Raw genomic sequence first — 22,186 nt, 5'->3', positions numbered from 1 at the left:
TTTGATTCTGGAACCTTAACCAGAATTTCACGGCTGCTTCCTTCTTTATACGTTCATTTCGTTGATGCAGCGTCAGCACGTTGGGGTTTCAGATCCAGGGGCTGCTGGGCAGGAGGTTATTTCCCTTATTTGGAGCCCCAGCCCCCCAGGAAGCAGAGGGTGTGTGCAGATATTAATTCCTGTTTCTCTCTAGTGATCGGCTATTGGTACACAATAACAAGCTCCAAATATAGAACTGATATTTTCACCATCTCGGACAGAGTGCCGACTTAGTTACCGTATAAGATGTTGTTTTTGGGCCCTGGCCGATTGGCTCAGCGGTAGAGCGTCGGCCTGGCGTGCAGGGGACCCGGGTTCGATTCCCGGCCAGGGCACAAAGGAGAAGCGCCCATTTGCTTCTCCACCCCCCCCCTTCCTCTCTGTCTCTCTCTTCCCCTCCCGCAGCCAAGGCTCCATTGGAGCAAAGATGGCCCGGGTGCTGAGGATGGCTCCTTGGCCTCTGCCCCAGGCACTAGAGTGGCCCTGGTTGCGGCAGAGCAACGCCCCAGAGGGGCAGAGCATCGCCCCTGGTGGGCGTGCCAGGTGGATCCCGGTCGGGCGCATGCGGGAGTCTGTCTGACTGTCTCTCCCCGTTTCCAGCTTCAGAAAAATACAAAAAAATAAAAAATAAAAAAATAAAAAAAAGATGTTGTTTTTGTGCCAGAAATGAGGCCTGAGAATGTCTGACATTTTTAAATGTGACTGTATATTAATTCATTGTAATGGAAGATCATTTTGGGAATTTAAAAGTGGTTTCCTTACCAAATCATTCTTTTAGAGCTTAGGTTTATTGTATTTGTTTTGATCTTATGGTATTGTTGTGTTACTTAAGTTAGTGTTTATCATCACTTTTCCCAAAGGGAGAGAGTTGATGTTGTACCTCAAGGGTTAAAGCACACAGGCCTCTCTCTCCTGATACTTGGATTTGTTTTGCAAATACAGTGAAAATGTGTCTAAAAAATGTTAGGTTTCCTTTGAGTAATTTTGAACATCAGAATTGTTCACTTCTGAAAACTGAGGACCAAGGGGAGATTGGAGGGGCAGAGAGCCGAGGTCACAGACGTGGATTCTATTTTAGAAAGTGGCTACTAAGCTCTCAGAGCCTCAGCTTCCTCATTTGCAAACTGGGGTGGTGACTGTGTCACAGTTGTGAGGATTAAAGAATGATGGATAGAAAGTGTTTGGATGGTGCCTGAGGCCACGGAGGGCTCGCAGAGATGGTGGAGCTTTTACTCTGGGCTGCTGGGTCTTGGGTAACCGTTTCTCTCCGTTTGCCTGGAGCAGTTCTGTTTTATACTGGTTGCCCCAGCATCTTTTTTTATTATTATTGAATTTTAGAGAGAGGAGAGAGAGAGAGAGAGCAAGGGGTGCAGGGAGGAGCAGGAAGCATCAACTCCCATATGTGCCTTGACCAGGCAAGCCCAGGGTTTCAAACTGGCGACCTCCGCGTTCCATGTTGATACTTGATCCACTGCACCAACACAGGTCAGGCCAGCATAATTATTAATAGCACCTTCTTTTGCTCTCAAAAGTATCCCACTTTGGACAGGGATTGTACGGACACCCTAGGTAGAACCCCGAAGTGTTTTTAAACCCTAGTAAATCTTAAGAAATGAATCTGAGGCTTTTTGTCACGTTTCCCGTCGTTGACTTTGTCACTTGCTCTCAATCTTTGGCATTGATTACCAATTACAAGTAGGAAAAGTTGGGTGGTGGGTGTGCCTGCAGCACCAGTATGTGCTCCACTAGCTCTGTGTTCGTAGAAAGGAAACCCTTCATCTCCGTGGAAGCAAGTGACGGGTGGCAGTATTTTCTCTATTTCAGGAACCATTTGTAACCCTGGACCGCGGAAATCGATGTCCAAGCTGCTTTACCTCCGCCTGGCGCTCTTCCTGCCAGAGATGGTCTGGGCCTCCCTGGGGGCCGCGTGGATTGCGGACAGCGTCCAGTGCGACAGCATCGTCGTGAACGGCATCATTGCCACCGTCGTCATCAGGTGAGGTCTTCCGTCGTCTCTCGTGTTCTTGTCACAGATGCGTTTGAGAGGGAGGCAAACAGACCTGGAGTAACTGCAGATCGCCCAGCGTCGTGCAGGCTTCCTAAGAGAGGAGGACGTCGGACCTTTTTTTTTTTTTTTTTCATTTTTCTGAAGCTGGAAACAGGGAGAGACAGTCAGACAGACTCCCGCATGCGTCCGACCGGGATCCACCCGGCACGCCCACCAGGGTCGACGCTCTGCCCACCAGGGGGCGATGCTCTGCCCATCCTGGGCGTCGCCATGTTGCGACCAGAGCCACTCTAGCGCCTGAGGCAGAGGCCACAGAGCCATCCCCAGCGCCCGGGCCATCTTTGCTCCAATGGAGCCTTGGCTGCGGGAGGGGAAGGGAGAGACAGAGAGGAAAGCGCGGCGGAGGGGTGGAGAAGCAAATGGGCGCTTCTCCTGTGTGCCCTGGCCGGGAATCGAACCCGGGTCCTCCGCACGCTAGGCCGACGCTCTACTGCTGAGCCAACCGGCCAGGGCGATTGGACCTTTTTTTGAGGAAATCATTAAAATGTAGAGGCACCTGCTTATACATGGGAAAGAATTCATCTTACACTAAGATTTTACAGTTGGATTATCATCGCCTCCACTGTGGTTACTGTCACCATTGTCTTTGACCCGCTGGGGGCGGGGGGGCTTTTATTGATGGGGCTTTCTTTTCATACTGGTTCTCATTTTTCTATATCCCTCCCTTCTCATACAAGAAGAAGAAAATCTGAGACCAAAAACAAGGGCAACAACTAAAGGAGGGAGAGAAGAAATAGTGTCAGGAACGCTGACCAAGAACTACACACTAGAATAAGAAATTTGTGTTTTCCAGGCTAAAAAAAAAAAAAAAATTTTTTTTTTTAAGATTTGATTTATTGATTTCACGGTGTGGGGATTGTGAAGCAAGAAGTGGCTGCTTATAGTTGCTTCACTTTAGTTGTTTATTGATTGCTTCTCATATGTGCCTTGACCAGGCAAGCCCAGGGCTTTGAACCGGTGACCTCATCATCGTTCCAGGTTGACACTGTATCCACTGTGCCACCACAGACCAGGACAGGCTAAAAATGTTTGAAATGATCTGGTTACATCCCTTGTACGTATTATTATAAATAAGGAAACGGGAGTCATGCTGCCGGTGCTTTTCCCGGGTCTCACCACCAGGGGCAGCAGAGTCCCGTCTCTGAGATTTGCCCTCTGGTGGTAGCACGGGCATTCATGAACCCACAGAGCCCTGCCTGTGGTGGACGGCCTACAACTGTTTAAACATCTGAATGAAAGACCGAGGAAGAGTCCTCGCTCTGTGGCAAAGCGTTTGTGGTTTTACCAAGAGGAACCCTGAGGCACTGAGGAATGAGAGCCTGGGTCACTATCGGGGCTCTGGCTCTGCCCACCAGCAGCTCCTTCTTTCTTCTGTGATCTTTACCGTCTGGGCTCTGATCTTTGTGGGGCCTCGTAAGGAGATTTCTAGAGGAAACAAGTTGCGCGTCTGCGCCAGTTGCCGGGAGAGCTGTGTCTTCCTGGGTAACTGGAGCTGCGGTTGTATGACACCAACCTGAAGCCTTGCTCCCCGACCTCTGGTGCCGGCCCACGGGCATCACCTGCTCCTCTCTCTCTGGTTTTTTTTTTTTTTTTTTTGGGGGGGGTTGTATTTTTCTGAAGCTGGAAACGGGGAGAGACAGTCAGACAGACTCCCGCATACGCCCAACCGGGATCCACCCGGCACGCCCACCAGGGGGCGATGCTCCGCCCACCAGGGGCTCTGCCCCTCCGGGGCATCGCTCTGTCGCAACCAGAGCCACTCTAGCGCCTGGGGCAGAGGCCAAGGAGCCATCCCCAGTGCCCGGGCCATCTTTGCTCCAGTGGAGCCTCGCTGCGGGAGAGGAAGAAAGAGACAGAGAGGAAGGAGAGGGGGAGGGGTGGAGAAGCAGATGGGTGCCTCTCCTGTGTGCCCTGACTGGGAATCGAACCCGGGACTTCTGCACGCCAGGCCGACGCTCTACCACTGAGCCAACCGGCCAGGGCTCCTCTCTCTGTTTTGCAGTTGGGTTATCATCATCTCCACCATGGTCACCATCGTCATTGTCTTTGACCCACTGGGGGGGAAAATGGCTCCGTACTCCTCCACTGGCCCCAGTCCCCTGGATAACCACGAGTCAAGCCAGTTCCTCAGTGGCCTCAGGACAGCAGCGACGAGCGTGTGGGAGACCAGAATCAAGCTCCTGTGCTGCTGCATCGGGAAAGACGACCACACACGAGTTGCCTTTTCGAGTACAGCCGAGCTTTTCTCAACCTACTTCTCAGTAAGCTGAAGGCTCTGCTTTCCTCTTGTCTGAGTAAAGGCCTGTCGTGTTCAGACGAGTGCTGTGCACTTTGAGCTAACCCCGTTTACACAAACTAGCTCTTGAGAGTTTGTAGTCCGTGGGGTGGGAGTGGGGAGCCGGTACTGCCCCCTAGATGAGGACATGTGCTCGTGTGCAGACCCTGCCTCTCCTGTCAGCGTCTCCTGGTGTTGGCACTAGGTGCATCCTAGGGGGAGACACATGGGGCCAGTTTGTCCCATCTCTGCTGACGTCAGGGTCTCCCATCCTCACGGATTTAATTCAGTTTTTGAAAATGTAAAGCATTCTCATTTTAATTAGTTTAATTACTCTAATTTTAGTTGGTTTTAAGGAATGAATGTGTTCTTTGCTTTTATTTTTAAAGATTTTATTTGCTGATTTTAGAAGGAGGTGTGAAAGAGAGAGAGAGGTGTGGGGAAGAACGGGAAGCATCAGCTCATAGTTGCTTCTTGCATGTGCCTTGACCAGGCAAGCCCAGGGTTTCGAACCGGCGACCTCAGCATTCCAGGTTGACGCTTTATCCACTGTGCTACCACAGGTCCAGCAGGAACTGATGATGTTTTTAAGGAACCTGTACATTTTGGGAATAATTTTCCAGTTGTCTTTTCACGTCCTCTGTTGAGTTAGTGCTCGTATCATGAATCTAAGGCACCATCAGCCCTTGGTTTCTTACTACTTATAGCATAATAAAAATGATAGATTATTCTGCTTACAAAGGAAAGGTTGTATAGATTATTGCCATGCAGAAGGGCATGCCATTCTAGAGTGTTTTTTCAGTGACTTAGAAATATTCATTTTTCTTTTACATTTAACGTGTCTTGTCATATAATGGTCTCTGATAAACGAGCATGCCATTCTAGAGTGTTTTTTCAGTGACTTAGAAATATTCATTTTTCTTTTACATTTAATGTGTCTTGTCATATAATGGTCTCTGATAAACGGCTGTTATGTTCAGTGTTGAGACCACGTCAGGAAGAGAGTTATCTTGACATCCACACACCTGTGATCTTTGTCTGGGCTCTCTGTGTTGTCCACCTGCAAGAGCCTCCGTGTGGGGATGAGAGAAGTACGTCCCCCTAAATCACTTTCAAGGAGTGCTTCAGCCTCGTCTTGAGACGGCTGGAAGGAGGAGGAATCTGGCTCTCCGTAGGGGATGTTGGAACACGCAATCCTAGGCAGAACTCAAGGTTCAGTGCCTGCATGGTCAGTAGCCGGTTCTTTCTTACGGACCAGCGTGCCCGGAGGTGGTGGGGTCCCTGCCCGCTCTCTAGCCACACCGGTCGGAAGGGGAAGGGCCGGCCTAGGAGACCTCTCTGCTGCTCTCCCATTCGGCTTCTCTCTGAGGTTTCTGTCCCCAGTGAGTGTGATTCAGTCTCAGAATCTCCACCACAGGCCTTTCAACAAGACCTTCCTGGTATCTTGAGCGTTGAGAGTACAAACTGGGGCCAGAATCAGCCATTACTACCAAAGCAGCAAATTTATCCAGTTACTCTTCCAATTTATAAAAGATGAGCAGTAGATTAAAAGTGGCTGAGTCATTGGAAGGGAAATTTGAAAATGGAGACCCATAAAATTTCTGTGTTCTCCAGTGGATTTGTCTGAGGACAGAGTAATAAAACACATTAAGCTCACATGTAGTAGTTTGTGCATGCATAGGTGTGTGTGTGTGTGCATGGGTGTGAACTGTATAAACTGAGTTTAAGGAACTCATGGGCACTTCTTGCTGAGTTTTATAAGCTCTTTGGTTCCCATCCAGGACACAGACCTGGTGCCCAGTGACATCGCAGCAGGCCTCACCCTTCTCCATCAGCAGCAGGACAACCTCAGGAATAACCAGGAGCCTAAGGAAGTGATCAGCCATTCCCCGGGGTCCTGCCAGGTAAGCCTGTGTTTCCGTTGGGTTGTACAGTTTCAAAAGAAAACAAAACGAGTCAGCAATTTCCAGAGTTGGCTTGGAATCAGATTTGTGGTTTGTGCTCCTCTGTCACCTGTGGGTAGGGCAGCTTCTCATCACCTGGGCTCAGGTAGAGGGAGCCACTTCACTATCCGGTGCATTTTCAAACATTCTCTCTTGGGACACTGGCCACCATTCCACACTTAAAAACTCCTCCTGGAGCCTGACCAGGCAGTGGCGCAGTGGATAGAGTGTCGGACTGGAGCGCAGAGGATCCGAGTTCAAGACCCCGAGGTCTCCAGCTTGAGAGCGCGGTCATGGGGTATGAGCGAGACTCACCAGCTTGAGCCCAAGGTCGCTGGCTCGAGCAAAGGGTCACTCGGTCTGCTGTAGCCCCCCAGTCAAGGCACATATGAGAAATCAATCAATGAACAACTAAGGAGCTGCAACGAATTGATATTTTTCATTTCTCTCCCTTCCTGTCTGTCCCTGTCTGTCCCTCTCTCTGACTCTCTCTGCCACAAACAAAACAAAACAAAAAAACCAAAAGAACTCCTCCTGGGTGGGGCCTGATTCTCCCAGGGAAACGTGCTTGCTCCCTTCTCCTGGCCTGGGGAGCAGGAGCAGGCCAGCTTTGCTTGAGGGTTTTTCCACCATAGATTTTTATGCTTTTGAAAGAGGAAATTCCACATGGATGCACGTGTTTCTCTGCACCTTACTCAGGCACCTAGTTCTCAGCTGCTTTGTTGGAGTGGTGTAAAGATCTGCTGGTCTTGAGCCCTGGCCGGTTGGCTCAGTGGTAGAGCGTCAGCCTGGTGTGCGGGGGATCCGGGTTCGATTCCCGGCCAGGGCACACAGGAGAGGCGCCCATCTGCTTCTCCACCCCTCCCCCTCTCCTTCCTCTCTGTCTCTCTCTTCCTCTCCTGTAGCCGAGGCTCCATTGGAGCAAAGTTGGCCCGGGCGCTGGGGATGGCTCCGTGGCCTCTGCCTCAGGCGCTAGAGTGGCTCTGGTTGCAATAGAGCATCGCCCCCTGGTGGGCATGCCGGGTGGATCCCGGTCGGGCGCATGCGGGAGTCTGTCTGGCTGCCTCCCGTTTCCAACTTCGGAAAAGTACAAAAAAAAAAAAAAAAAGATCTGCTGGTCTTCACCTGCCTCAGCGAGAGGTCAGCAGCTCATTCCCCCAGGAGCCAGGAAAGCCCTCAGGGGTTTGTACTGCTGACTCCCACTGTCCGGCCACATTCCTGTGGATGGAGGATCTGTCCCGCCCGTGTCTAAGGGCCAGTTTCCCTGGGGAAGCCCTCTGAGAGTGCTGGCCCAGTGAGCGCAGAAAGGGGAGAATCAGGAATTCAAGTTCAGGTTGAAGGTCTGAGTGTGTCGATCTGCCCCAGAACGGTTCCCCTAAACAAAGAGCTGTTCTTCTCCCGCAGGAAGCCGATCTGGATGCAGAACTAGAGAACTGCCACCATTACATGCATTTTGCGGCGGCTGCCTACGGGTGGCCCCTCTACATCTACAGGAACCCGTTCACGGGGCTGTGCAAGATTGGCGGGGACTGGTAGGTCGGTGGGCGGGGCGTCCGCCGGCGTCCCGGGTGTCACTGCTATGGCCCCCATATTTTGTTTTCTAAAAATAATCCCATTTCCCTTAAAGGGAAGAAAACAACAACTTTCTGTTTTGAAATATTTCAAAAACTGCAAAAGCAGCACTAAGAATTGCCATGTCTCCTTTACCTGGAGCCACCAGTGGGGACTCATTTTTGTCATTTGTGCTGTTATCCATCCCTCTCTCTGTACACAGTTCCCCCGAACACCTGCCCCTTCACCTCTGATGACTTCAGCTTGTCCTTCTTAAGAACAAGGACGTTCTTTTACGTAATTACAGTACAGTTACAAAGGTCAGGAAATGTTATCATTAATCTTAACTTAGCTAATTGACAACTTCTAGTCAGGTTGTTCCAGTTGCCCCGATGATAATTTTTATTATACCAGTTTTTCCTCCTGTCATTTAGTTATGTGTCCCTCAACTTGGAACAGTTTCTCAGTCACATTTTTTTTTTTTTTTACCTTTCACGATACTGACATTTTGGAAAGGTTTGGCCTGGCCCTCAGTTTGCATTCATCCGCTGGTTCCCTCTTGATTAGAGTCAGGCTGTACGTTTTCGGCAGGAATGCTCTGTTAGCAGCATTGTGTCCTTGGTGCATCCTAGTGGGGGACACGTGGTACCGGCGTGTCCATCCCTGCTGACGTCAGGGTCTCCCATCCTCACGGCTTTAATTCAGTTTTTGAAAATGTAAAGCATTCTCATGACTCCAGAAGTCAAAACTCTAGTAAGAAGCGTGTACAGAGATATATTCTCTTTTAAGGGCCATTGTTTGTTAGAGTCAGCCCAGAAAGTTGTAAACTCTGGTCTTCCCTGTGCGCTGGGAAAACGAGATAGAGGGTTTAACATCCTTTGGAGAGTGGCTCAGGTTGTCCCTGTTTTTAGTTGCAGAAGCAGGACAACAGAATACGACTTGGTTGGAGGTGATCAGCTCAACTGTCATTTTGGCTCCATCCTGCAAACCACCGGGCTGCAGTACCGGGATTTCATTCACATAAGCTTCCACGACAAGGTAGGTAGGGCGCCCCAGCGCTGCCTGGCGTCTTCGAGGCCCGGGAGTCCCTTGGATTCTGATGGACGTTGTCACTTGTTCCCCCCAGAAAAATGTGCATAGGCACACGTGCCACACACACTCGACCCCAAGCTTTGCATATCATTTCAGGGACTTTTCAAGCCCCCTGAAGCCCACACAGGTTTAACATAGGCTGGAGCAAAATGTCACCAGAGGTGCTCTGCTGTGCCTTTACTGAACGTCTCTTATTGACGAGTACTGAGCGCTGCGTGGGTTCATCCCACAGAGCGGTCTGGGGGTAGTGAGTCCCGGCTTCTGGGCCTGAGTGCCACCCACAGTGGCGCAGTGCAGGCGGGGGGGGTCTCACTCTCCAGAGGAGACCGGGAGCACTGGGCAAGTTGTGACCCTGTGGAAGTCTGCTGTGTCCCATTTCTACAACCTGTGGTTGGTGTGGCTTTGCAGCTCTCCAGCTGACTCCTACACAGCAGAGTGAAGGACCCGTGCTCTAGGGCAGTGGTCCCCAACCTTTTTTGGGCCACGGACCGGTTTAACGTCAGAAAATATTTTCACGGACCGGCCTTTAGGGTGAGACGGATAAATGTATCACGTGACCAAGACAAGCATCAAGAGTGAGTCTTAGACAGATGTAACAGAGGGAATCTGGTCATTTTTGAAAAATAAAACATCGTTCAGACTTAAATATAAATAAAACGGAAATAATGTAAGTTATTTATTTTTTCTCTGCGGACCGGTACCCAATGGCCCACAGACTGGTACCGGTCCGCGGCCTGGGGGTTGGGGACCACTGCTCTAGGGCACTGGGTCTCCAGTGTGCTACCTCAGCATCTCCTGGGGGCTTTTAAGTCCCCTGAAGTCCAGGCCACACCCAGGTCGCTTAAATCAGAGTCCCTGGCAGTGGGACGCCCGCCCAGGAGCCCCCAGTGATTCCAGGGTGCAGACGATCCGTGACCAGGGGTGGGCGTCATGCTCTCCAGCCCGGCAGCGCCCACAGCACTGCATCTCAGACTCACCTGAGGAGTTTACAGAAACCCCGATGCCCAGGTCACGTGGTGTCCCTGTGAAATCAGTGCATCTGGGTGAGCCCAGCGGCAGTGTCATTCTAATGCCCTCCCTGGGTCTCTGCAGCCCTGCGCTGGCCTCACCTGAGCAGTAAGACCAGAAAGAGCTGAGGAATCGTACAGACGGTCATGTTTTGGAGGGTTTGTGACTGTCCTGGGAGCTCTTTCCAGGAGCCCCCACAGGGTCGCGGTGCTCCTCTCCCGTAGAAACCAGGGAAATGATCGGCGGTGATTTTTTTTCTGCTTGCTCCACATCCGTCACCATTCACCGTCAGCCGGTGTGGTCCTCACAGTGCCGCTGTCACCGACCCGTCGCCGTCTGTGAGCTGGTCATTTTGTGTCTGCTCCAGCCCGCAGGGCTCGGTCCGTTATACCCTCTGGATGATGACACACACCTAGAGAACTGGGCACGCTCCCAGTGTCCGTGCAGGACTGGGCTGGACGGCAGGAGCCTGGAGTTCCGGCTTTACCTGTGCTGGAAGCTGGATGAAAGTGACCTGTGCCACCTGGCCAGGTGGTGGCGCAGTGGATAGAGCGTCGGACTGGGATGCGGAAGGACCCAGGTTCGAGACCCCGAGGTCGTCAGCTTGAGCGCGGGCTCATCTGGTTTGAGCAAGGCTCACCAGCTTGGACCCAAGGTCACTGGCTCGAGCAAGGGGTTACTCAGTCTGCTGTAGCCCCCCAGTCAAGGAACATATGAGAAGCAATCAATGAACAACTAAGGTGTCGCAACAAAAACTAATGATTGATGCTTCTCATTTCTCTGTTCCTGTCTTACCTTATCTATCCCTCCCTCTGACTCTCTGTCTCTATAAAAAAAAAAAAAAAAAAACGAAATAAAGTGACGTGTGCCTGTACCTGCTCACACTGACGGAGTGGGGGCTCTGGGCCTGCCCGCCGAGGTAACAGGGCAGTGGTAACCCAGAGTGAGTCATTGGCACACAGCACCCAGAGAGACTTCTAGTTGGTCAGCACAGAACAGGACTTACCCACTGACCCTGCTGATGCCAGGCTGTAGCGAGGGCGGCCCAGTTAGACTGGGGCCCTGGCAGCCATGCAGCACGTGGGGGGGCGGGAGCGGAGAGCAGAGGGACTTGTTCACATGAACTACGGCATGGTTCCTGACAGCCTGTCATGTTCGTGTGCAGAGAATCAGGGCAGTTGGCCTCACTGTGACGTGTGTGTTCTTACTTAGTCTTCCCGCCCACTTCTGTCTCCCGCAGGTCTACGAGCTTCCCTTCATAGTGGCTCTGGACCACAGGAAAGAGTCCGTCGTGGTGGCTGTGAGAGGGACCATGTCTCTGCAGGTGAGGAGCCCGACATCAGGCCCCGGAACCAGGGGGCGCGAGTCAGCAAGGCGCAGGTGCCTGGAGACCCTTCTGAGTCGGCACTGGGGAAAGTAGTCATTAGTTCCCACAGCAGAGGTGGGAAAACACCGGGCGGGAAAGGAGGAAGTGAATCCAGGCTTGTGAAACGCTCCCTTTGCAGAACAGATGAAGTTATTTCCTTCTAATTGGGAAATGGCAGAAACGTGGCTGTCATGGGGTGGGATTCTGTGCTTGAGGAGCTCCTGCAGGGGTGCCCGCTTGACCCCCCGATGTACCTGGGCAGGCCCCAACCCAAGTGACCCTCCCCTCAGGTTTTCTATTCCCAGCGCCGGAAGGGGCTAGTAAGCGCTGCCTGTCACCCTGGCCGATAGCTTGGTTGGTTTGAGCATCATCCCAGTACAGAGACTGTGGGTTTGATCCCTGGTCAGAGCACATACAGGAACAGATCAGTTTCTGTTTCTCTCTTCCTCCCCCACCCCTTCCTTCCTCCCTCCCTAAAATGAATAAAGTTACAAAAAATAAAAAAGTGCTGCCTATCTTCTTCCTGAAAGTGAGATTTTCCTTCAAGCACTGGCCCAACTGTCACCTCCTCCAGGAAGCCTCGCCTGCATCAGCTCCATCTGATGGGTCTCTTACCCTCCCTTGCTTTTCAGTGAGCTGTTGACTGAGCCCCAGTACAGGGCTCACAGATGGTTGTGATACTTAGATGTGTGGTACCTGTGTGCGGTGACGGAGAACACAGGGTGTTCATCAATGGGTCCCGGGCTCCCCTCCCACTGTTCATGGCTGGCCCAGAGCCGGTCATGTCACAGGTCTCGCAGGGGGTACCTGGCCGCCTGGTTTTCTCCTGAGTTCAGTCTGGCCCAGGAGGCTGCCAGCCCTGCTGTCCCTCAGAGGGACCCACCCGCCCAGCCTCAGAGCCACATGCCTGGCTCACCCCAGCTGACGGCCTCTTCTTCCAATGCTCTTTCATAGGACATCCTCACGGACCTGTCAGCGGAGAGCGAGCCCCTCGACTTAGAGTGTGAGGTGCAGGACTGCTTGGCACACAAGGTAGGAGCCCTGGGGCCTGTGGTCTGGAGGGTTCTGTAGGGTGACAGGGGTCAAATGTTTCCGACTCTGAATCTCCTATTAAGTCAAACCCTGTAGCAGATGGTTGCTCTGCGCCACACGCCGGACACGCCGAGGGCTTTTGTTCTCACAGCCCGTCAGGTGGCGTGGGTTTCAGTATTTTTAAGAGAAAGAAGCAGGTTTGAAGCAATTGAGTGACTTGCCAGAAGCCTCACGGTTGTTGGAATAAGTATCAGAGTCGGCATTTGAACCCCAGTCAAATGTTTTATTCCCTTGTAATTAAAGGACTGCGTGTTCACAGTGGGAAAGATACCCTCAGCTCAGTCCCGAGCGCAGATGCCAACAGCGCTTTCTCGTGTGCTGTTCCCTGTTCTTTAACACATTCAGAAGGCTGTGTATCCATCACCACTGTCTATAGCCAGAGCTTGTCATCATCCCAAGCATACTCTGTGCCACGGAACACTCTCCCCTTCCCCAGCCCCTGGTAACCGCTGTCTGTCTCTAGGAATGTGGCTGTTCTAGTGGACCCCTGTGAGAGGGATCGTACCATAGGTATCCTTTTTAAAATTTTTTTGACAGATAGGGACAGACAGGAAGGGAAAGAGATGAGAAGCATCAATTCTTCATTGCAGTTCCTTAATTGTTCACTGATTGCTTTCTCATATGTCTTGACTGGGAGGGCTACAGCAGAGTGAGTGACCCCTGGCTCGAGCCAGCGACTCCACACTCAAGCTGGCAACCTTGAACCTGGGTCCTCTGCGTCCCTGTCCGACATTCCATCCACTGCGCCACCGCCTGGTCAGGCCATATGTGCCCCTTTAGGACTTGTTTCTCACAGCATCATGTTCTCGAGGTCCCATCCACATTGTAGGTGTCAGAATTCCCTTCCTTGTTAAGGCTGATGACATCCCATCGCCCCTCTGGCTTACCCGTGCACTCGAGGATGGACATTGAGTGATGCCCACATTCCAACCACTGTGAATAATGTTGCTGTGAACGTGGGTGTCCGGACATCTGTTCGAGTCGCTGCTTTCATTTCTTTTGGGTGGACTCAGAGGGGAACTGCTGGTCATTTCTATGTTTAACTTTTTGAGGAAACCGCAGTTTTCCAGCAGCAGCCCCACTTTACAGCCCACCAGCCGTGTGTGCGAGTCCCCGCTTCTCCACGCCCGCACTTCCCTTCTCTTAGTGAAGGCCGCGCTCTGGGTGTGGGCGGCGTCCTCTGTGGCTTCTGTGGGCTTCTCCCTGGTGACCAGAGGTTGCAGGGCAGGGGGTTTTAACACTCGTGGGGAAGTCCGAGATGATGTCAGTCAGTGCAGCAGGGGCGGAGGGCAGTGGCTCGTGCTGTTCTACAAAAGTCATGTGTGTTGTAGTTCAGAACACATGCCATGTACAAACAGCACAGGCATGTTCTTTCACTAAAACATGTATGACTTCTGTAGTCGTCATTGTTTATTCTTTGTAATTTTATTGATTGATTGATTTTAGAGAAGGAGGGAGAGAAACATCGACTTGTAGTAATCATTTTTTAAAAGAAAATGCTTACCTTTTTTACAAGTATGTGTTGCAGCAGGAGTGCACCTGCTGGTCACTGCACCGCAGTGTCCCGCCTGGACAGTGTCCAGTGAGGAGGCGGAGTGGAGGCTCTCTCTGTCACCAGATAGAAGCCTGGCAGTCCTAGGAATGTGATTTTTTCCCCTTGACCCTTTAGCTATTCCTTTATGTCTCAATTCACAAGAGTCCTGTTTAACTATTACTAGGTGGGTATGAAAATTTTTTTTAACAACCAGCCTGCTGGGCTTGGTTGTGGCTTGGTTCCTACAGGATTGACCCACAGGTAAAGGATTTGTGTAGCCACAGCTGTGACCCTTAGGGACAGGCTCTATCAGCCGAGGCCGCCTCCAGGGATGTCTCAGCCCAACAGCTTTTGCCCCCTGGCCAGGGAGACAGCTGCTCCAGGCAGAAGGGCATGAACTGTCCTCTGCTCTTGGCTTCGATACTGTCCACAGTAACTGGAGTTGAAAGCCCTGCGACTGAAAACGGTCTTGGCATTCTGTCTGTGGGAGGCACTGCCAGGGAGACACAAGTCGTTTGGCTCTGACTGCTGAGAACCAGACATGTGATAGGTGCCCAGTACACGGTGGAAGGAAGTTGACTGCACTGCATCGTGGGAGGGAGTAGAGGAGAACTGGGTGGTTTGTCACGAAGTGCCATCAGATTGTACCCCAAATGGTAAACCCTTCACGCCTTCTCTTGGTTTCTCTTCTGAGGCCAGGATCAGCATTCTACTCAGAGTCACAGAATTACTGAATCAGAAATCTCAGGAGCTTCAGAGAGGGTCAGCCAGCCTCCATCGTGCACAGAACTTCTCCTTCCTCAGGCCAGGCTATCTTGTCATGGAGGAAGCACTTCGAAAATATACTTGATAGCCTGGCCTCTCCTGTTAGAAGGGCTTCACTTTCAAGAAAGCTGTATTTATTAGGAAGCTTTACGTTTTACTTTTTGAAATTAAATCAAAGCCCAACCTCCCTAAAACTCAATTCTGCTGGTCTAAGTTTTGCATGTGCAGGAACAGTGGATGCTTAATCAGTGTCATTGATTCCGAACTTTATTCTAACCTCATTTTGCAACCTCAGTCATCTGATTAAATCTGACCAACCATAGAGACTTGGCTGGACTCAAGTGTGGTACACTCACATGGTAACACATGACTGCACAGCAACAGAAAACACCGTGTGGAAACACTCACTGACGAGGAACGGTGTTCCCCACGTCACCCGCTGGTTCACGGCACTACCTGCTGAGCCCCCACTGACACGCCAGTCTCCACCAGGTGCCGGGTCGGGCCAGTGCAGTGGGCGTGGCCGCCGCACCAGACACTTCTCTTATTGGAAAGACAGAGTCACCCATAAGTATGCCATGTAGCCCCGCCATCCGTCGTGATGGAACCTGCCTCCTCTGACCATCACTAGTCATTTCCTTTGTCTGCCTTTTTAGGGGATTTCTCAGGCTGCCAGATACGTGTACCGCCGACTCGTCAGCGACGGGATCTTGAGCCAGGCCTTCAGCATTGCTCCTGTGAGATTGTCATTTTTCTCTTTCCTCTCATCTCCTCTGTCATTCGCTGTTTGGTTCCTTGACCCTCTCCCCCTCCTCCCTCTGTCCTCCAGGAGTACCGGCTGGTGGTCGTGGGGCACAGCCTGGGCGCGGGGGCCGCCGCCCTGCTGGCCATCATGCTGAGACACTCCCACCCGCAAGTCCGATGCTACGCCTTCTCCCCGCCCCGGGGGCTGCTCAGGTACTGGGGTCCTCACCCTGTCACAAGGCGCTGCGGGCGAGTTGGTGCTGAAGACCGGGTTGTTGCCGGTCATTTCCTTTTCCACCCTCACAAGTTTTGTTTTCAAGTACTGTGCTCGTTAGCTGAAGAAAGACTGAACAGTCTTTCCTAGGTCTACCTGACCGTGGCTTTGATTTCCTGAAGATATAATGCCCAGTGACACGCATTTTATTCATTTTGGGTGTACAACATAATGATCTAATATTTTTGTATATAGCAAAATGATCACCATGATAGGTCTAATTAACATCTGTCACCACACACTTTTGGGATGAGAACTCTTGAGTACTCTTAGCAACCTTCAAATACACAATACAGTATTAACTGTGGTTGCGTATTTCTTTTATAACTAAAGTTTCTACCCTTTGATTCCCTTTGTCCATTTCGCCCTCCGCGGGGCAACCACCAGTCCTCTCTCTGTAAGCTTTTTTTTTATTCCACATATTAGTGCGATCGTATGGTATTTGTCTTTCTCTGCATTATTTCACTTAACACAGTGCCCTCAAGGCCCAACCATATTGTTTGAAGCAGCAAGATTTTTCCTTCTTTCTTTTTCTCTTTCCTTCCTTCCTTTTTTTATAGAAAAATTTTATAAGAGTTTGAGCCAAACTGATGACATATGCTGGGAAGCAAGATCTCACATACTCCCAAGATTTCATTATTTTTTGTGGCTGAATAATATTTCATTGTGTGTGTGTCTGCAGGGTGTCTGAGGGTGTCTGCAGAGACACACACACACACACACACCACATTTCCTTATCCACTCATTCATCGATGGACACTTAGGCTGTTTGGATTATCTTGGCTACTGTCAATAATGCTGCACTGAACATGTGGGTGCATATTATCAAGTTAAGGTAGAGAAATAAAAATGTTTTTCTTGAAATTTCAGCAAATCCCTTTATGAATACTCGAAGAACTTCACTGTGTCACTAGTCCTGGGCAAGGATGTGATTCCCAGGTGAGTGCTGGAGGCTGCATCTGGGGTTGGTGGAGCTGAAAAGACAGCACTAAGCCTCCATCTGATTGTTAACAGGTTAAGTGTCACTAACTTGGAAGATCTGAAGAAGAGAATCTTGCGAGTGATTGCCCACTGTAACAAGCCCAAGGTAACGTGTGCCCTGTCAGGGGACCTGCGGGAGTCTGGGTCTCCCCACGAGGCTGTCTGTGGGTGCAGGGGGATTTTCCTAAGTTCAGAGCCTCTTAGCCAGGGCAGCTGCTGCCACTGCTGTAAGACTTGTCCGGTGTCCCACAGATGATCTCTAAGAAAGCAGATGGCTAAATTAAGCACATAAAATACCCAGCTAGAGAATACTACAGTAGAATCATCCCGTTCCAGTTAAGTGATTTGCCGTCATACCTCTTAGCCCTGTCTTGTGACCAACAGTATTCCAATGCCTTTGGTCCCAAAGCTTAGAAAGTCAGGCTGCCACAGAGTTTAAAGTGAAATGGTATAACTGTCCTGTGGAATATTATGCAGCCATTAAAAATGGTGACATAAAATTTTATATGCCAATAGAGCTATCTATCCATCAGGTATTGAAAAGTTTAAAAAATGTAGGCAGGCTTAAAAATAATTCTTGGAGGCCCTGGCCGGTTGGCTCAGCGGTAGAGCGTCGGCCTAGCGTGCGGAGGACCCGGGTTCGATTCCCGGCCAGGGCACACAGGAGAAGCGCCCATTTGCTTCTCCACCCCTCCGCCGCACTTTCCTCTCTGTCTCTCTCTTCCCCTCCCGCAGCCAAGGCTCCATTGGAGCAAAGATGGCCCGGGCGCTGGGGATGGTTCTGTGGCCTCTGCCTCAGGCGCTAGAGTGGCTCTGGTCGCAACATGGCGACGCCCAGGATGGGCAGATTATCGCCCCCTGGTGGGCAGAGCGTCGCCCCCTGGTGGGCGTGCCGGATGGATCCCGGTCGGGCGCATGCGGGAGTCTGACTGTCTCTCCCCGTTTCCAGCTTCAGAAAAATGAAAAAATAAATAAATAATAAAAAAAAATAATTCTTGGAGGTATGACCTGAGGGCAGGGGTTAAGTAACAAGGAGCTCTGACCAAAAACATACAAGAATGGGTTTTGTTTAGATCTCTTTTTAACCTTTATTTTCTGACTTCTTTTGTTGCTGGTCAGAAAAAAAATATTAAAAATTTAGAGTAAACTTTCTTATCAGCTATTTAAAAATATTAGTATCTAATATCTTTAAGGGAAGAGTAAAACTGGTTTTTAGAGTTATCTGAAAAAAATTAAGGATATCTTTCCCTCAAAATCTGCATGATTTGGTTTTTAAATATTGCTTCTAGTGTTTTGGCTTCTTTGCCCAAGAGACGCCTGAGTTTAGTCCCACCGATCTCCACACTCCTAAGATCCAGGACTTAGAAACAAGACAGCTAGACGTTTGTCCAAGCTCTGAAGTGGCTGCCACTCAGCACGAGCCCACAGGTCCCAGATCTGTGCGGTGACCACGAGGGCCTGAGTAACGGGAACGCTGCCTTCCTGGGTCTCGCCCTTAGTACCAGATCCTGCTGCACGGGTGCTGGTATGAGCTGTTTGGAGGGAACCCGGATGACCTTCCCACAGAGCTGGACGGGGGCGAGCACCGAGACCTGACCCAGCCTCTCCTCGGGGAGCAGAGTCTGCTGACACACAGGTCCCCGCCGTACAGCTTCTCCAGTGACTCCCCCCTGGAGTCCCCCACCAAGTACCCCCCTCTCTACCCGCCTGGCAGAATCATCCATCTGGAGGAAGAAGGCACTTCCGGGAGGTGAGACGTGGGCGGCGGGGGCCCTGACGTGGCTCAAGCCATTCACCACCAGGAAAAGAAATGTGCGTGGAGTTCAACTCAGAACGATGCTTCGCTAAATGACTTTTTTCTTTTTCAGGTTTTCCTGTTATACTGCTCAGTATACTGCAAAGTGGTCACATGAATCAGAATTCAGCAAAATACTCATTGGCCCAAAGATGCTAACAGACCACATGCCAGACATCCTGATGAGAGCCTTGGACAGTGTGGTGTCCGACAGGGCCGTCTGCATTTCCTGCCCCGCCCCACGAGGCTCTAATGTGGATGTGGTGTAACCAAAGCCCCTGGAAACTTCCACGGTGGACTCGGACTTGCACTGTTGTTCTTAAAATGACTTGACGGCCGAGTGAATCCCATGATGCCGGTGCACCCATGGGAACTGGACAGGCACCGAACTTGAGAGCTGTCTGAATGACTAAACGATCTGAGAAATAGAGAAATAATCTCGATCACAGTGTCAGAGCACCAGGAGTCAGGGGAGCAGAGGTGACGGGACTCAGACCGAGCGTGCGCCAGGCCTCACGGAGGGCCTTTCCCCGTGGATTCCTGGGCGCCCGAGAACAGCCCGGGCACGGCTGGGACCCACAGCCAGGTTCACTGCCCTCATGGGTCTGTAGACTCCTACCCCTCGCGCCACTTCTCACTAGCGGGGTCTTGGTTTGTCTCCGTTCAGATAGTTCATTTAGCAAACTGGATTTTCCTGGCTACGAAACCGTCCTCAGCTGGGCTTTGCTCCGGCTGCCACTAAGGGTTAGCCCTGAACTGCAACGGGAATCGAGACAAAAACAGGTCAGGAAGGTGAGTGGAGACGCTCCTGCCCTTCGGGCCGCAGCCCATTCCTCGTTTACAAGATCCGCCTGTCTCATCAGCACTCAGTGATGTGCATCCATCCTCCTTGCTCTTGGAGTTGACCATGGATTGAAGCCGTTAAAAAATAAAGCATTTACATGTGTCACTGGTGTCTGTACAGGGATGGGCTCTCCTACTGGATGCTTCCAGGAAGGTCTGGCATACGGGGTGCTTTTACAGTGATCATCTCTTAAGTGGATCATTTTCTGTACATTGCAAACAAGTCTTATGTGTCTTTGGCCATGTGGCTGCAGAGTGAAGGCTGTATTCAGCCCAGCACACAAAGCCCAGAAAAGGACGATCCAGGGATTTCCTTAAAGAGCATGAGCCCATAAGGACGAGGAAGAGACGGGACAGTTAAAAGTCTGAGGGTAAACGGAAGAGCTGCTGTACCGCCCGGACCCCTGCACTAGGCACGGGAGGGCACAGGGAGACTAGCCGAGGTGAGGGTCACTAGAGAGCCGGAAGAAACCTGGCTCGGTTTCCCCGGGGGCAGGGGGCTGGACACCAGCACAGGGCAGAGCAGGGCATTCCTCACCTCCTCCCACTCGGCTCCTCGAACCTTCAAGGAAAAAATCACCAGGGAAATCTGACCACTAGTGCCGCCTCCCCGCAGGGCCCCTCAGGTGGCACTGCCAGACCGCCCGAGTTTCTGGACACCTGCACAGGGCCACTTTTAAAATTTCGCAACCTGTGGTGGTTTAGCGGACAAAGCACCGACCTGGAACACTGAGGTCAGCCATTCAAAACCCCGGGTTTGCCCGGTCCAGGCACAGAGGGGAGTTGACCACCTCCTGCTCCTCCCTCCTCCCCTCTTCTCCCTCTCTTTACTAAAAACAAAAAACAAACTTCGCTAGAAATGCCACAGTAATGCTCAACTGCTACAAGTTTGTCTATAATTCCTGTACATTCGAGGCACAAAGGTCCGAGGTCTCAGGCACACTTTCACCAGCACTGCCCTGCTGTGACTCGGCTCTGTGCTGTTTGCAGTGCTGCTGACGTTCTCGGCCCTGAAGCACGAGCCAAGGACTGCCAGACACTTGAGGGACAAGGGACAGAGGGACCAAGAGAAACAGGTGTGGGAGAAGTCTCAAACTACCCCAGCTACAAGTAGGGAACAGCATAAAGAGCTGCACCCACAGAACTGATCTACAATGCTGAAAGATGGTAAAGAAAAAAACACCCCAGAAGTTAGAAAAGCATGAAAGATGCTGCCGTCAGCAGAAACGGATACCCGAGTGACGGGAGCCGTGCGTTTCCAGGTGCAGGACTCGGAGCACAGGGATGAAGACATGCCCGGGCCATGGAGAGCAAGGGCAAGCCCCTCGGACTGGGACTGGGGGCCCCACGCAATGGCAATGGCCAGGGGAGACGGTGGGAGAACGGCCTCCAGAAACCTAAAGGCAAGGTAGTTCCAACCTGGAATTGCAGACCCAGCCAGTGCATCAGGGTAGAATGAAGTTCCTTTCAAAGCTGTAAGGCAGTGGTAGTCAACCCGGTCCCTACCGCCCACTAGTGGGCATTCCAGCTTTCATGATGGGCGGTAGAGGAGCAACCAAAGTATAAATAGATTTTTTTTTGGGAGGGTGGGGGGGGAAGATAGATTTAACTATAGTAAGTTGTTTTATAAAGACTTATTCTGCCAAACTTAGCAAAAATCCGACCTAAAGTACTTGGTAAGTAATTATTATTATATGCTTTAACTTGCTGTGACTCTGCTTTATAAATTTTATAAAGTTACTTCCCTACTTTATAAATCACCGTTACTGTGGAACCGGTGGGCGGTTAGAAAATGTTACTACTAACAGAGATACAAAAGTGGGCGGTAGGTATAAAAAGGTTGACTACCCCTGCTGTAAGGGCTCAAAAACAGAATTCCTACACTTTTCAGGAACCTCTGGGAGAAGCTCTTCATTGACATGAGTCAATAAATGAAAAAAAGGAGTGGAGCCTGACCACTGGTGGCGAGGTGGATGGAGCATCGACCCGGGATGCTTAGTTCCCAAGTTCGAAACCCTGAGATCACCAGTTTGAGCACCGGATCATCAGCACGATCCCACGGTTGCTGGCTTGGCTGGAGTCCCTCGGTCAAGGCACGTATGAGAAGCAATCAATGAGCAACTGAAGTCACACAAATATGAGTTGATGCTTCTCATCTCTTTCCCTTCCCATCTTCTCTCTTGCGCAAAAAAAAAAAAAGTAGGGTGCAGGCAATAAAAGACCAACACATCGGAGAAATATGGTGCTCAGAGGATCCTGAGACTTTAGGAAAATAAGGTCTGTTATTGCTCGGCTGTGTAGTGTATTATATGTGTGTGTATTCATATAATAACACACACTCAACAGCACCAACCCCAATAAGCATACCAAGGGCCTGGGCCCCGAGAGCCTCCAGGTGGGTGGCCTCAGGAAGACCTGGGGAGCGTGGCCCTGGGAGGCATGGACACCCACAGCCGTTCACCATTCTTGCCCCCGCAGCTCTTCCATCAGGCCAAGTTCTAGATAACCTTTTATAATAAGCCGCTGATCTAGTAAATAAAAAAGTGTATGAGTTAGACGTGGAGATAAGCATCAAAAATTAGAATTCAAAAGTAGTTGCTTCTGGGAGGGTTTAAGAGCAGAAGACTGCTATTTCTGTAGCAAACCTTTAGAACTACTGGGTCTTTAAACAGCATATTTATCTTTGGTGAGAAAGAGACTCAATCTTCAAAGCAATAAAAAATCGTATTGAGAAAATGGATTCTAGTATAAACTATTTATAGCACAATTTCAGGCTCCAGAAAGGACAGGACAGTAAGAGCCATAGGGTTGGCTTC

General features: G+C 50.9%; 1 protein-coding gene across 1 annotated transcript in view; it reads left to right on the top strand.

Annotated features, from left to right (window-relative positions):
• DAGLB (diacylglycerol lipase beta) overlaps window positions 1–21,574 on the top strand; it is a 28,009-nt gene extending 6,435 nt beyond the window's left edge. The window contains exons 3-16 of the mRNA XM_066342313.1: window positions 1,864–2,035; window positions 4,110–4,368; window positions 6,164–6,286; window positions 7,730–7,857; window positions 8,788–8,914; window positions 11,217–11,300; window positions 12,297–12,374; window positions 15,390–15,470; window positions 15,563–15,690; window positions 16,622–16,690; window positions 16,766–16,838; window positions 18,232–18,482; window positions 18,601–20,778; window positions 21,262–21,574. Coding sequence (XP_066198410.1) covers window positions 1,864–2,035; window positions 4,110–4,368; window positions 6,164–6,286; window positions 7,730–7,857; window positions 8,788–8,914; window positions 11,217–11,300; window positions 12,297–12,374; window positions 15,390–15,470; window positions 15,563–15,690; window positions 16,622–16,690; window positions 16,766–16,838; window positions 18,232–18,482; window positions 18,601–18,796 — 1,769 coding nt within the window. The 3' untranslated portion in view covers window positions 18,797–20,778; window positions 21,262–21,574. The remainder of the gene's footprint in view (window positions 1–1,863; window positions 2,036–4,109; window positions 4,369–6,163; window positions 6,287–7,729; window positions 7,858–8,787; window positions 8,915–11,216; window positions 11,301–12,296; window positions 12,375–15,389; window positions 15,471–15,562; window positions 15,691–16,621; window positions 16,691–16,765; window positions 16,839–18,231; window positions 18,483–18,600; window positions 20,779–21,261) is intronic.
• The last annotated feature ends 612 nt before the right edge of the window (window positions 21,575–22,186 follow it).

The sequence above is a fragment of the Saccopteryx leptura genome, chromosome 6 (assembly GCF_036850995.1).
Source record: "Saccopteryx leptura isolate mSacLep1 chromosome 6, mSacLep1_pri_phased_curated, whole genome shotgun sequence".
NCBI lineage: Eukaryota > Metazoa > Chordata > Mammalia > Chiroptera > Emballonuridae > Saccopteryx > Saccopteryx leptura.
The sequence above is the reverse complement of the archived record's forward strand: the minus strand, read 5'-3'. Positions and strand labels throughout refer to the sequence as shown.